This window comes from Molossus molossus, unplaced genomic scaffold (genome assembly GCF_014108415.1).
Source record: "Molossus molossus isolate mMolMol1 unplaced genomic scaffold, mMolMol1.p scaffold_m16_p_21, whole genome shotgun sequence".
Classification (NCBI taxonomy): domain Eukaryota; kingdom Metazoa; phylum Chordata; class Mammalia; order Chiroptera; family Molossidae; genus Molossus; species Molossus molossus.
In genome coordinates this window covers 18,317,239-18,331,679 of record NW_023425357.1, presented here as the reverse complement: position 1 = coordinate 18,331,679, position 14,441 = coordinate 18,317,239, and the positions used below count along the sequence as shown (strand labels likewise).

At 43.7% G+C, this 14,441-nt stretch overlaps 1 protein-coding gene across 3 annotated transcripts in view; it reads left to right on the top strand.

Moving 5' to 3' along the window:
* The window catches only part of ZC3H18 (zinc finger CCCH-type containing 18), a 53,929-nt gene that overhangs the window by 25,323 nt on the left and 14,165 nt on the right, over positions 1 to 14,441 (top strand). For all 3 annotated transcript variants that reach the window (XM_036274947.1, XM_036274949.1, XM_036274948.1), the window contains 2 exons: positions 1,153 to 1,270; positions 2,649 to 2,917. In XM_036274947.1, the coding sequence (XP_036130840.1) occupies positions 1,153 to 1,270; positions 2,649 to 2,917 (387 nt within the window). The remainder of the gene's footprint in view (positions 1 to 1,152; positions 1,271 to 2,648; positions 2,918 to 14,441) is intronic.

The following is a 14,441-nucleotide window of genomic DNA, read 5'->3' as shown; positions in this document are numbered from 1 at the left end:
CACTCCCTCCTTTGAGAGAGCACATACACCCTTTTGGGAAAGTGTTTTTCTGAGGTCTTCATTGGCTATATATTGTGTTGGGTTTGTATTTTTAAGGTCACAGGAAAGGCTGTGCCCCAGGGACTGTATTCTTCCTTTTCTGTGTAGCAGTTGCAGCGCTGCAGGCTTCTTGCACATGTCATCAGTATCTGAGTGGTTCCTGAGTTAGATTGTTAGAGAGATGTCTGGCTGTTTGGGATGAAAAAGAGCTGTGTCGTTTGGCAGAGCCAGCCTTGGGTTATCTCTGCCAGGGGCACTGAAAACACCAGAGAACAGATTTCCTAGAAAGCAGCCACCAGAAAGCCATGAAGATGACTGGAGATGGCGGTGACATTTTGTCTTTCAAGAGTATTTTCAAGTTTTTCTTAAATAGGTTCTGCATATTTCTGGTTAAATGTATTTTGTTCCTAAGTATTTTTCTTATTTCTTGCTGAAATGAACTTTTCTCTACCTTCTGTCTCTAACTGATTATTATTTGTGTATATGAAAATGTTGGTTTCTATATGTTAATTTTTCTCCATCTGCCTTATGAGGTTTTTCTGGCTGTTTGAATTGGTTTTATCATTGAGTCTCGACTTTTCAGGCATAACATCATTCAACTTGCAAATAGAAATCATTTCACTCCTTTTCCCATTATGCTTCTTGGACACCTGTAGTCTGATAGCACTGGCAGTGCTTCCAGCACAACAGTGGGTCATTGGGGAGGCAGCAGGCCTCTCTGCCGCATCCCAGTCTTACGGAGACGCCTCCCCTGTTCCCCTGAAGTGAGATGCTGGCTTCATTCTCAAGTGTGAACGTATGTTTTATCACATTGAGAAGGCATTATTTTCTATTTTCTTGAGTATTTTAATCAGGAAAGGGTATTGAATTTTTGTCACAGGCATTTTCTTTAGATGGAATTCTATAATTTTTCTCTTTAGGTCTATTATCATATGAGGTATATTCATAAATTTCCTGATATTGACTCAACCTTGCACTCCTAGAATGAATTCCACTTAGTCATGCTATATTATTTTTTTAATGTGGTCTTGGATTCTGTTTGCTAATATTTTTATGTAGTATGTTTGCAATATTGTTTTTAAGTGAAAAGATTTTATTTGTTTTTGTTTTCAGACTTGAGCCTTATGCAGATCCATATTATGACTATGAAGTAGAACGGTTCTGGCGTGGAGGGCAATATGAGAATTTCAGGGTGCAATATACAGAAACAGAACCATACCACAATTACCGGGTAAGTAGGGCTTAGATTTGCAGATCTGAGCTTGACTGATTGATTCATTAAAATCACCCCTGTGTTTTATTTATAGATCTTTATGTGAACTTAATTATGTTGGCACAGTGTACTAACTCTAGCTCATTGAAGAAGTAATTCAGATCCACAAATTAAATTTGTGATGATTTGAACAGAGACATCCTTGGGTTTATCTGTGTTCTTAACTATGCCTTTTATTTTTGTTAATCTTCACCTGAGGATTTTTTTTTTTCCACTGACTTTTCTAGATGAGATGAGTGGGAGGGAGGGAAAGGTAGAAAGAGAGAGAGCCCTGGCCAGTTCTGCTCAGCGGTTAGAGTGTCAACCTGCGGACCAGAGTCCCGGGTTTGGTTCCCGCCAAGGGCACATGCCTCAGTTGCAATTTGTCTCCAGCCCCAGTTGGGGTCGTGTGGGTGGCAACCAGTCGATGTGTCTCTCTCACGTCGATGTTTCTCTCTCTCCCTCCTCCTGTGTCTGAAGATAGATGCAAAAATGCCCTCGGGTGAGGATAAAAAGAGAGAGAGAAACATCGATGTGAGAGAGACACATTATTTGGTTGCCTCCAGCATGACCCAGACCGGGGCTGGGGATCAAACCTGAGACCCTTCAGTCCGTGGGCCAACACTCTAACCGCTGAGCCAAACCGGCCAGGGCTGATTGGGTTATTGATACAAGTTTGCAGGGGAGTGTGTCCCACCCTCTTAACTGTATTACTTTTCAGGCTCCTTAGTAGCATCATAATTCTCCTGCTTAACCAATTAAATGCATTCTTTTAGGCCTTTACCAACAATGCCTTGTAAGCCACCTAAAGCTCTAAACCTGCCAGTGTGCTGTGATCTACACTTTGTTCACTTTTAACTTTGAATATTAGTGCAAACGAATGAATGAGAACAGAGAAATAGTTTAAAAAGGTGTTCAAGGAGTGTGCTTAAAAAAACAAGAGACACGATTTTGGGGTGCCTGCTCTGCTTTAGACACTACTAAGCAGAGTGTTTTAGGTGCCTGGGCCTGAGCCTTTGCGAAGTCTCGGTTGTCTTTCCATTCTGCACGTGAAGGTCTGAAGCCAGGGAGGCCACTGCTCATATGCTAGCAGCCAGAACTCATACCGGCCTTTGAATGCTAATTAGTCTAGAAGTAGTGGTTGGAAGAGTTTACTCTTAGGTTGTATTTCACTCTAATTAAGCATCTAATCCATTCTTTAACATTGTGTTTAAGGAGAATCTGAAACATTTACCACCAGAGATTGTTCCCTAATTTTCCTTCGCATACTCTTTTGCGCTTTCTCTGTACTTTTTATTAGAAGTGTTTAAATCACAACTGATGTGTGTGTGTGTATGTGTTTGGCTTTTCAACATAGGAACGGGAAAGGGAGAGAGAGCGAGAGAACAGACAGCGAGAGCGCGAGCGCGAGCGGGAGCGAGACCGAGAACGGGAGCGCCGGCAGCGGGAACGCGAGCGTGAGCGCGAGCGCGAGCGGGACAAGGAGCGGCAGCGGAGGAAAGAGGAGTGGGAGCGAGAGCGAGCCAAGCGGGATGAGAAGGACAGACAGCACAGAGACCGAGACAGAGAGAAAGAGCGGGAGAAGGAAAAGGAGAAGCCAAAACCCCGCTCCCCCCAGCCACCAAGGTAGGTCACCCACCACTGGGCTCCCTGCTTGGGTCTGCCAGGCCAGGTTGTGGGTCCCCAAGAGAAAGGGTCTGCAGCTCCACTGTCTTAGCCCTGCCTGCTTCCCACAGTCCTGTGCCCACAGTCCCAAAATCAATTGCTGAAGAAACGTTAATGTGTTCTGATTAGTAGTTGCTGCTCCATCATGTAACGTGTGTTGTGAAACATGCACTGTGTGCACCACCCTGGGTCAGGGAAGTCCTGGATTCCCAGATTACCTGGGGATTGGAGGAGGGAATTAAGAATTGCAGGATGTGCCCTGGCCGGTTTGGCTCAGCGGTTAGAGCGTCCGCCTGCGGTCCAGAGAGACCCAGGTTCGGTTCCCGCTAAGGGTACGTGCTTCGGTTGCAGTTTGTCCCCGGCCCTGGTTGGGTCGTGCGGTTGGCAGCCACTCGATGTGTCCCTTTCACGTCGATGTTTCTCTCTCTCTCTCCCTCCCACGCTATCTGAAGAAAATATGGAAAAATGTCCTCGGCTGAGGATTAAAAAGAAAAGAATTGCGGGATGTGCATGTTGCTGGCCACAGTGTGGTGCTCTAGCAGCTAGAATGCAGGACCTTGAGTCTCCAGGTGGACTGCTGGTCTCTCCACTTTGCTTGTTCTCTGTGTGGCAGGTTCCATGCTGCTCCCTGAGAGCTGCCAGTTGGTGGGCAGTGAGGACATGCCCCACAGCAAAGCCCCAAAAGGTGTGGCAGTCCCTGGGACTTTGTACAGCTCTTTTTTTCTTTTTAAACACATTTAGCCCTGGCCAGTTTGGTCAGCAGTTAAAGCGTTGGCTCGCGGTCCAGAGAGATCCGGGTTCAGTTCCCGCTAAGGGCACATACCTCAGTTGCAGTTTGTCCCCAGCTCCAGTTGGGGTCGTATGGGTGGCAGCCAGTCGATGTGTCTCTCTCACATCAATGTTTCTCTCTCTCTTCTCCCTCTCTCCCTTCTGCTCTATCTAAAGATGAATGCAAAAATGTCCTCGGGTGAGGACAAAAAATAAATTAAAAAAAACAATTCCACAGAGCTGGGATCAACGGCCGGGCTGCAAAACTGCTTTAAAAAAATAAAATAAAATACTGGAGCAGGACAGGTCGTCCTCTTTAGAAAATCATAGAATTTGATGAACTTTTGTGTGCTTTTTACAGCTTTATTAAAATATTCATAGACAGTACAATACACCCATTTATTTATTTATTTTTCCTTTATTGATTTGAGAGAGAAAGAAAGGGAGGAGAGAGAGATGGAAACATCGATGAGAGAGAACATGGATTGGCCCCCTCCTGCATGCCCCCCATTGGGGATCAGGCCCACAACCTGGGCATGTGACTTGACCGGGAATCGAACCAGTGACTTCTTGGTACAGGGGTCGATGCTCAACCACTGAGCAACACCAGCAGGCCAATTCACCCATTTAAAATGCACACATTTATTGGTTATAGAGTATTCATAGACTTGTGGTGCCATCACCACGCTTTTAAAGCACCTTTGTCCCCCAAAAAGCAGCCCGTTAGCAGTCACTCCCCATTTCTCCCAAACACCTGTCTGGCTCCTGGCAGTCAGTAATCCACTTTCTGTCTTTGGATTTACGTATTTTGGACACTTCATATGAATGGAATCATAATATATGGTCTTTTGTTTAACTGTCCACTGATGGACATTTGGGTTGTTTCTCCCTTTTGGCTATCATGAATATGAACATTCACATACAAGTTTATGTGTGAACATAGTTTTCATTTCTCTTGGGTGAAAACCTAGGAGTGAAATTGCTGGGTCATGTATTAACTGTGTTTAACCTTTGAGGAACTCTAGACTTTTCCAAAGTAGCTACAACATTTTACATTTCCACCGGAAATGCCTGAGGGTTCCAATTTCTTCCGCATCCTTGCCAACACTTGTTATTTGTCTTTTTTATTATAGGCATCTAGTGGCTATGAAGTGCTATCTCATTACAATTTAATTTGCTTTGGTCTGATAACTAAGGATATTGAGCATCTTTTCATGTGCTTGTTGGCCATATATGTATCTCCTTTAGGAAAATACCTATTCAGATCCTTTGCCCATTTTTAAATTTGGTAGTCTTTATCATTGAGTTGTAAATAATAGTTCTTTATAGATTCTAGGTACAAGTCTCTTATCAGATACCTAGTTTGCAAATATATTCTCCCATTCTGTGGGTTGTCATTTCATGATGATGTTCTTTTTCTTTTTTTATAAAGGAGAGGCCTCTGATTTTTTTCCAGCTTTGTTTAGATACAGTTGACATATAACATTGTGTAATTTTAAGGTGTATAATGTGATAATTTGATACATTTATGTTGTGAATAGTAACTACACTAAGGTTAGTTAACACCAGCATCGCCTTCATAATTACCTTTCTTGTGTGTGTGGTGATAAGATTTAAGGTCTACTCTCTTAGCAACTTACATATACAATAGAGTGTTGTTAACCCTAGTCACCATGCTATACATTAGATCCCAGAACTTAACTTTATAACTGAAAATTTTTGTTATTTGACCAACATCTCTCCATTTCCTTCACCACCCCCTAGCACATGGCAACCACCATTCTACTCTTGTTTTTGTGAGTTTGGCTTTTTTATTTTATTTATTTATTTATTTTTGGTATGTGCCCCTAGCGGGAACCAAACCCAAGACTCTCTGGTCTGCAGGCCAATGCTTCAACCACTGAGCCAAACCAGCCAGAGTGAGTTTGGCTTTTTTATCTGCGGTCCTGAGAGACCTGGGTTCGGTTTCCGCTAAGGGCACGTACCTCGGTTGCAGTTTGTCCCCGGCCCTGGTCGGTTGTGCGGGTGGCAGCCACTCGATGTGTTCCTTTCACATCGATGTTTCTCTCTCTCCCTCCCACTCTACCTGAACCAAAAATGGAAAAATGTCCTCGGGTGAGGATAAAAAAAAAAATGAGTTTGGCTTTTTTAGAGTCCAATATGATAACATACAGTGAGAACAGAGTGTTTTGTCTGGCTTATTTCACTTAGCATAATGCCCTCAAGTTCCATCTATGTTGTCACAAATGGTAGGTTGTCCTTTTTCATGGCTGAAGAATATTTCCATTGAATATATATACCACATATTTTATTTTATCCATTCATCTGTTGATGGACACTCAGGTTGTTTCCATGTCTTGGTTATTGTGAATAATGCTATAGTGAACATGGGAGTACAGATATTTCAGTATCTCAAGAGTGATTTTATTTCCTTTGGATATATACGCAGAAATGGAATTGGAATGCTGGATCATGTGGTAATTTTATTTTTAATTTCTTGAGGAATCTGCATACTGTTTTGCATAGTGGCTGCACCAATGTACATTCCCACCAGCAATGCAGAGTTTCCCATTTTCTACATTCTCACAAACCCTTATTTCTTGGGGTTTTGTTTTTTGTTTTTGTTTTGGTTAATCACCTGAGGATATTTTTCCATTGATTTTTAGATAGAATGGAAGGGATGGAGGAGGGGGGGGTGGAGAGAGAGAGAGAAACATCGATATGAGAGAGAGAGACATCATTTGGTTGCCTCCCACATAACCCCAGCTGGGGCCAGGGATGGAACCTGCAACTCAGGTATGTGCCCTTGACGGAGAATTAAACCTGAGATCCTTTGGTCCACAGACCAGTGCTCTAACAACTAAGCAACCGTCCAGGGCAATTTGCCCACTTTTTAATCAGATTATTTGGTATTTTCCTATTGAGTTGTAGGAGTTTCTTATATTTTTTTATATTAAACCTTTATCGTATACAAGGTTTATAACTATTTTCTTCCATTCTATAGGTTGTCTTTTCATTTTGTTGATTGTTTCTTTTGCTGTGCAGAAGCTTTTTAGTTTGATGTAGTCATGCTTGTTTATTTTTGCTTTTGTTGCTTGTACTTTAGGTGTCATAAAAATTGCCAAGACCTATGGTCAAGAAGCAGTTTCCCTTTGTTTTATTACAGGAGTTTATAGTTTCAGGTCTTACATTTAAGTTCTTAATTCATTTCAAGTTAATTCTTATGAGTAGTGTAAGATAGGTATCCAATTTTATTTTTTTGCACATGAATATTTAGTTTTCCAGCACCATTTATTGACGACTGTTCTTTACTTATTGAGTATTCATGGCTCCCTTGTATAATATAAGTTGGCCCTATATGCATGAATTTATTTCTGGCCCAACTGATGTGGCTCAGTGGTTGAGCATTGACCCATGCACCAAGTGGTCACCAGTTTGATTCTCGGTCAGGGCACATGCCCAGGTTGTGGGCCTGATCCCCAGTGGGGGGCATGCAGAAGGAGGCCAGTCAATGTTCTCCTTCATCAGTGTTTCTATCTCTCCCTCTCCCTTCCTCTATCTCTAAAATTCAATAAAGAAAAACAAATCTTTTTTTTTTTTTTAAGAATTTATTTCTGGCCCGGCCAGTGTCGCTGTGGTTGAGCATCGATCCATGTACCAAGAGGTCGTCGGTTCAATTCCTGGTCAGGGCACATGCCCAGGTTGTGAGCCCAATCCCTAGTGGGGGGCATGCCGGAGGCGACCAGTCAATATTCTCTCTCATCCATGTGTGTGTGTGTCTCTCTCTCCCTCTCTCTCTCTCTAAAAAAGTCAATAAAGAAAAAAAAAAAATTTATTTCTGGGCTCTTGATTCTGTTTCATAGATCTGTGTTCCTTTTTTTTTTAATTCATTTGATTTTTTATCTTCACTTGAGGATATGCTTATTGTTTTTAGAGGGGAAGAGAGAGAGAGAGAAAAAGAAGAACAAAAACATCAGTGTGAGAGAGAACATTGATTGATTGCCTTCCCATGTCCCAACCAGGGATTGAACCCGCCCCTAGGTATATGCCCTGACCAGAAATCAAATCCACAGCCTTTTAGTATACAGGGTGATGCTCTGACCAACTGAGGAATACCCGCCAGGGCTGACCTTTGTGTCTGTTTTTATGTCAATACCATACTGTTTTGCTTACTAAAGCTCTGTAGGGAAGTGTGATTCCTCCAACTGTTCCGCTTTCTCAGGATTGCTTGGCTATTTGGGTTCTTTTATTTCCATACAAATTTTAGGATTTTTTTCTATTTCTATGAAAAATGCCATTGAAATTTTTATAGGAATTGCATTGAATCTGTAGATCACTTTGGGCAGTATGAACATTTTAACAATATTCTTCCATTACATGAGCGTGGGATATCTTTCTAATTATTTGTGTCTTTCATCAATGTCTGGTAAGTTTTAGTGTACAGATCTTTCATCTCCTTGGTTAAATTTATTTCTGAGTATTTTTTCATTTTGGGGTGCACTTGTAAATGGGGTTGTTTCATTTTCAGATAGTTTGTTGTTAGTGTATAGACATGCAGCTGATTTTTGTATGTTGATTTTGTATCCTGCAGCTGTACTGAATTCGTTTATTCTAACAGCTTTTTGGTGGATGAAACCAGCTGTCATCCCTTCTTCTTGACCTTTTCATTAGACAGTCTCCTGGGTAAAGTTGTGTTTCTGAAAGGAAATGTCAGGACTGTAGTCTTTCATTTTAGAGTTATGGCTGCAGCAGGACACTTAGTTGTGATTAGTGCCAGTTTTGACTTTTTCTGTTGTTGTTAATCTTCACCTGAGGATATTTTTCCATTGATTTTTTTTTTTTTTTTAATCCTCACCTGAGGACATTTTTGCATTTATCTTCAGATAGAACGGGAGGGAGAGGTGGGCAAGAGAGAGAGAGAGAGTGAGACATCCATGTGAGAGAGACACTTGAGTGGTTGCCACCCACACCACCTCAACCGGGGCCGGGGACAAACTGCAGCTGAGGTACGTGTCCTTAGCGGGAACTGAACCCAGGACTGTCCTTTGCGGGAACTGAACCCAGGACTGTCTGGTCCGCAGGCCGGCGCTCTAACCACTGAGCCAAACTGGCCAGGGCTCCGTTGATATTTTTTTAGATAGAGTGAAAGGGGAGGGAGGGAGGGAGGGAGGGAGGGAGAGAGAGAGAGAGAGAGAGAGAGAGAGAGAGAGAGAGAAACATCGATGTGAGAAAGACGTATCTATTGGTTGCCTCCCACATGACCCCATCTGGGGCCAGGGATCGAACCTGCAACCCAGGTACATGCCCTTGACCAGGAATCGAACCCGCGATCCTTTGGTTTCCTTCCGAGGGAGGAAACTAAGATGTTCTTTGGCAGTCAGATTAATTTTATTCTAGATAGAAAAAGTAACTGTGACTTTCCTGGAGGAATTTCTCAGACTGCCTGTCATCTTTAAAGCTGATTATACTAAACATTCCGATGTGTGTTTGAAGTTTGGTGCCCCTTGGGGTTGAAATGGTAGGTTTCTCATTTCCTAGGGGATTTGCTTAGTCCTCATAAGGGAGCACCCATTCCCACTCATTTTTTCACACTCACTGAAGCCTGGTTATTTCCCAGATGAGTTTCTGGTCATCTCGGACTGCCAGTGTCCTGTGCACGGCCTGTCAGTGAGATGTTTGGTGGACCGTCAGTCAGTTCACTCTCACAGTTGCCCTGGTATTAGCATGCTAACCTGCAGGTCTCCAGTTTGAGGCACACCAGGGGTCTCAGGGTGGGTTGGGGAACATGTACATCCTTCTACAAAGGAATTTGTAACTTCCCCACAAAGGCTCAGAACCACAGTTCTAGGGTCACCGTGCAGAGCAGGGAATAGCTGAGGTTAGAGAGGGTAATAACAGTTAAGTGTGGATCACTACCTTGTGTGTTTCTGTCTAGCTCCGAATCGCCCTTATGGCTATGGCTGAGATTGTGTGGCCTTCTGCTGCTCTAGAGAGAAGGGTGATGGTCACTCAAGTCTGCTCTGACTTGGTCTGTGAGACTTTGCTGTCTTTTTTGGAGAAAAAAAATATATGTTGGGTTTCCCTCAGCTAATGGTAACTTTTCCCTCCCTGTTTTCTTAGGCTTGACAGCCTCTCCTCTGGCCATGCCCAGCATGGGGCTGGTCCTCTCAGTTTCCTCTCTGTTTCCTCTCTGTTTTGTCTCCAGCATTGGACAGTTATGACCACCTTTCAGTGCCATCCCATTGATATGCATATCTTATATGTGAAATTCATTGATTTCCTGAATTTGAACATTAGGAGTTGGGGTTGATAGTACCTTGGCCCCCATGGTGGCGTTGCATGCATTTGCTGATCCTGAGTGTGTCGGATGACCACACCTGGACTGCCTTCAGCAACCACACAGGATGTACGTAACCCAAGGAAGCAGGATGGCACTATCCTAAGGCCCTGTGATGGGCAGGTCACCCGGCCTCCCACTCCACTCCCAATCTCTCATTATACTTAACTGCTGTCTGATGAGCCAGGCGGTCAGACTGCTCAGAGTTAGATTCCCCAGCACTTAGGCTCAGCTTTAGTCACTGATCTGCCCTGGCTGGTTTGGCTCAGTGGTTAGAGTGTCGGCCTGTAGACCAGTGAGTCATGGGTTTGATTCCAGTAAGGGGCACATACCTTGGTTGCAGTTCGTTCCCAGCCCTGGTTGGGGGGGTCGTGCAGGAGGCAACCACTTGATGTGTCCCTCTCACATCAGTGTTTCTTTCTCCCTCCCTCCCTCTCACTCTCTCTGAAGATAGATGGAAAAATATCCTCGGGTAAGGATTAAAAAAATAAATAGTAACTGATGTTCTGTTAACACAAAAGACACCCCCCTGAGAATTTAATAAACCTGTTTTGCCTTTATTTATTTATCTTTACTGTTGAAGGTATTACAGATGTCCCTCCTTTTTTCCTCTATTGACACCCTTCTACCCACCTCCCCTTCACCACACTGTTGTCTCTGTCCATTAGTTATGCATATATGCAGATAAGTTCTTTGGTTTATTTCTTCCCACTCCCCTCCCCATCTCCCTTCCCTCTGAGGTTTGTCAGTCTGTTCCCTACTTCCATGTCTCTGGATCTATTTTGTTCGTCAGCTTATTTTATTCATTAGATTCTACAAATAAGTGAGATCCTGTGATACTTGTCTTTCTCTGACTAGCTTATTTCACTTAGCATAATACCTTCCAGGTCCATTCATTCTGTCATAAAGGGCAAGAGACCTTTCTTTTTTTTACAGCTACATAGTATTCCATTGTATATATGTATCACAGCTTTTTATCCACTCATCTACTGATGGACTCTAGGGCTGTTTCCAGATCTTAGCTATTATAAATGGTGCTACTATGAGCATAGGGGTACATATATTCTTTCTGATTGGTGTTTCAGGCTTCTTAGGATATATTCCTAGAAGTGGGATCACTGGGTTAAATGGCAATTTCATTTTTAATTTTTTGAGGAAACATCATGTTGTTTTCCATACTGGCTGTTTACCTTTCTAATCTCTCATTCTCATCTGTTCTGGGCTTGGCTTGGAGAAAGTTCTTATGCCCAGGACATTTTTTTTTTTTTTTTTAAGTGTATCCTGTTTAATTTCTTGACTCCTTACACACTGAATTATCCAGAACTTGTCTGGCTGTTTGTAAAGATGAAAAGATAAATAGTTGTCTCGTGCATTCAAGACTTAAGTATAGCCCTGGCCAGTTTGGCTCAGCGGTTAGAGCGTCGGCCTGCGGTCTGGAGAGACCCGGGTTCGGTTCCCGCTAAGGGCACGTACTTCAGTTGCAGTTTGTCCCCGGCCCTGGTTGGTCGTGCGGGTGGCAGCCACTCGATGTGTCCCTTCACATCGATGTTTCTGTCTGTCTCTCCCTCCCACTCTATCTGTACAAAAAAATGGAAAAATATCCTCGGGTGAGGATAAAAAAAAAAAAAAAAGACTTAAGTATAGACATCTGATATGGGTAGGAATTAGATAAGTACAGATGGATAAAAATACAGTCCTGAATTAGAAAGAAGCATTGTTAAACCTGTGTGAGCCTTACTCTGTTTATAGTCACAGCTGTGTATTCACTGTGGGGACCAAGGGTGGGAATTGGAAAAATGATAAAAAGAATCTAAGCTAATGTTCATACTCTTGGAAATTCAGAAAATGTATTCAAATAGCAAGTCCTCACCCTGGGAACAGGAAGTATTAATGACACCTGCCTACCACTTGAAACAGTACAAATTTTTTTTTCTGTTCACCCAAAAATTAAAATGTAAGTTGTTAGTAGTTACAATTCTCTCAGGTTTACCTAATTGTGATTAAGTTTAAATATGTTTTCAAAATCTGAGGCTTAAAGTGATAGGTCTTTCATCCCCAGGTGCCCCCCTCGATGGGGAAAAGCCTATCTGTCCTGCCCCCACCTTCTCAAGCCTCCCTTGGAAGCACTGTCACCTTGGAAAGCCCTACTCCATCAGGGCCACCAAGCCAGGTTTTAGGGATTTGCACTGGGCCTCGTTGGTTCAGCATGTATTGGCATGTGCTGCAGGCCTTCTGCTCAGTCCGGTGAGGGACGCAGGGTTGAGAAATGTGAATGGGAAATACAAGTTAGATCACATTCTTACTTGTGTGTAGGTCCCAAAGAGAGGGCCATACCGCATGGTGGAGGTGAGAGAGGGTTACAACCAGCTGGGTGGATCATAAAAAGTAATGATAGTCCTGGGTGGGGATTGCACGGGGACTTCACATGAGGTGGGCATTCCAGAGGGAGGGAGGGATTGGGGCTCTGAGTTTCTTCTGCTGACAGGTATCCACCCAGGTGATTTGGGAATGGGAGCCTCCTGCTTTGTGTGACATGGGGCAGGAAGGGATTCCGAGGCAGTGTGTACTTACTGGAGGCCAGGCAGGAGAGGCCACCAGGGTAGTCCAGGGAAGAGGCGTGGCAGCCCCAAGCACATTGGGAACCCCTGTGGGCAGTTCCACTCAGTGTTAAGGGAGTTGAGCAATGTAATGCTCCACAAAGGTTCCCGGATGCAATAGCAGGAGAGGAGCTACTATGAAAAGTATCTGAGCTTCTCTAAACATGGGTGTGAGAGAGTTCAGTCAAGAGAAAATCCACATGCTTTGAATTCCCATTTCCTCTATCTTTATTAGATGTTTATCCCTTTTGATTTTAGAAGAGAACTTTCATCCTTTTAATCTGTTTTTACCTTTGACCCCAAACCTGGCAGCTTCCCAGGTCGGAGTTTCCAGACACACTCACTATGGTGACCTTGCATCATTGGCACCAACACCTCTGTCACTGATGTAAGATGTGACTCAAGGCCCTTTTGTTGTGTCTTGTTGTGACATTTTGTTTGACAGTCATAGAACAGCTGACCTCTGCTCCTTGGAGTCTCTCTTCATGGCCTTGAACAAAGGATCAGGTGCCCAGGAGATAAGGTTGTGTCGTAGCTGTGCCTGGGTAAGGCCACTTCCTCCATCAGAGACTGCTGGAGGGGTTTTTCCCCCCTCTCTGTTTAGAGATGTTTATGCAAATTCCAAGTCTATTCTGCCAGCTCCTGATGCAGTATTCCTGACTGAGGTCCTACCTTGTCAACTGTTTCCATTCAGCTGGGTTTTCTTCCTGTTCACATCTTCAGCTTTGGTGGGTGACACATGTGGAAATGGTGGCAAGCCTGCTGTTTTCCATGTGGGTGTAGTTTGTCTCTCTAATTTTCCAGGCTCTCCTCTGGGGTGTTGTCATTCAGTGAGAGAAGGGTTACCACTTTGGGTATCTTGAACTCTCTCCAGAAGTAGAAGCAGCCCTACTTCTCTGCCATTGGCTCGAGGCACCAGAGAGACCCCACAGCCTGAGCAAACCTGTTTGGCCACCTGGGGACCCAGGCTGTGGGCTCCGTGGTCAGAGGTACCAGCCTCAGCAGGATTTCCAGGGCATATCAGCCTGAGCCCTGTTCTCTAGTCATTGTTCCCTTACTGACGAGGTGGTTTAATTTGCTGCTCTGTGCAGGATGACTTCTGCTGGTCCTGATCGTGTTTCATTTAGAGATGGCTGAGGACAGAGCCTTGTGCTCTGTATGAGCTACTTTACCCTGCAGTGCCTTAGGTCCATGGGCAGTGCACTTTCTTTCTCCTCTGAGGTTCCTGTAAGAGATGAGAACACATCACTGAAACCAATTACTAGTAAAATCCCTGAGAGTATGTACTTGTCAACCATATTAAAAGAGCCAGTGTTGCCCAGTGGTTAGAGCATTTGCCCTCATATTGTAGGGTCGCAGGTTTGATCCAGGGCTGCGTCAGGGCACATGAGGGACGCAACCAATTGATGCACCTCTCACCTCTCCTTTTCTCTCTCCCCTTCTTTTCCCCTCTCCCCCTCCTTCCCTTCCACTGTCTAAAAATCAGTGGTAAAAATATCCTCAGGTGAGGATTAACAACAACAAAAAAGATTTTCTTTGCAGATATGGAAAAAAAAATTTAAATAACATTTGAGGAGTTTTCTGTAATAAATGTAAACCATGATGATATAAGAAAGTTTGAAAAACTTTATAAAGAACAAGGAGAAAAAGGAGAAAGATGGCCTGGAAATGACTGCAGCTGTTGCAGCCTGGGCACATCCCCACAGTGACGGTTTCAGAGTTTGGGAGCGTACCTGATGCACCTCTTCCCTCCGCCCTTCCTCAATATAATGTGAACATTTTC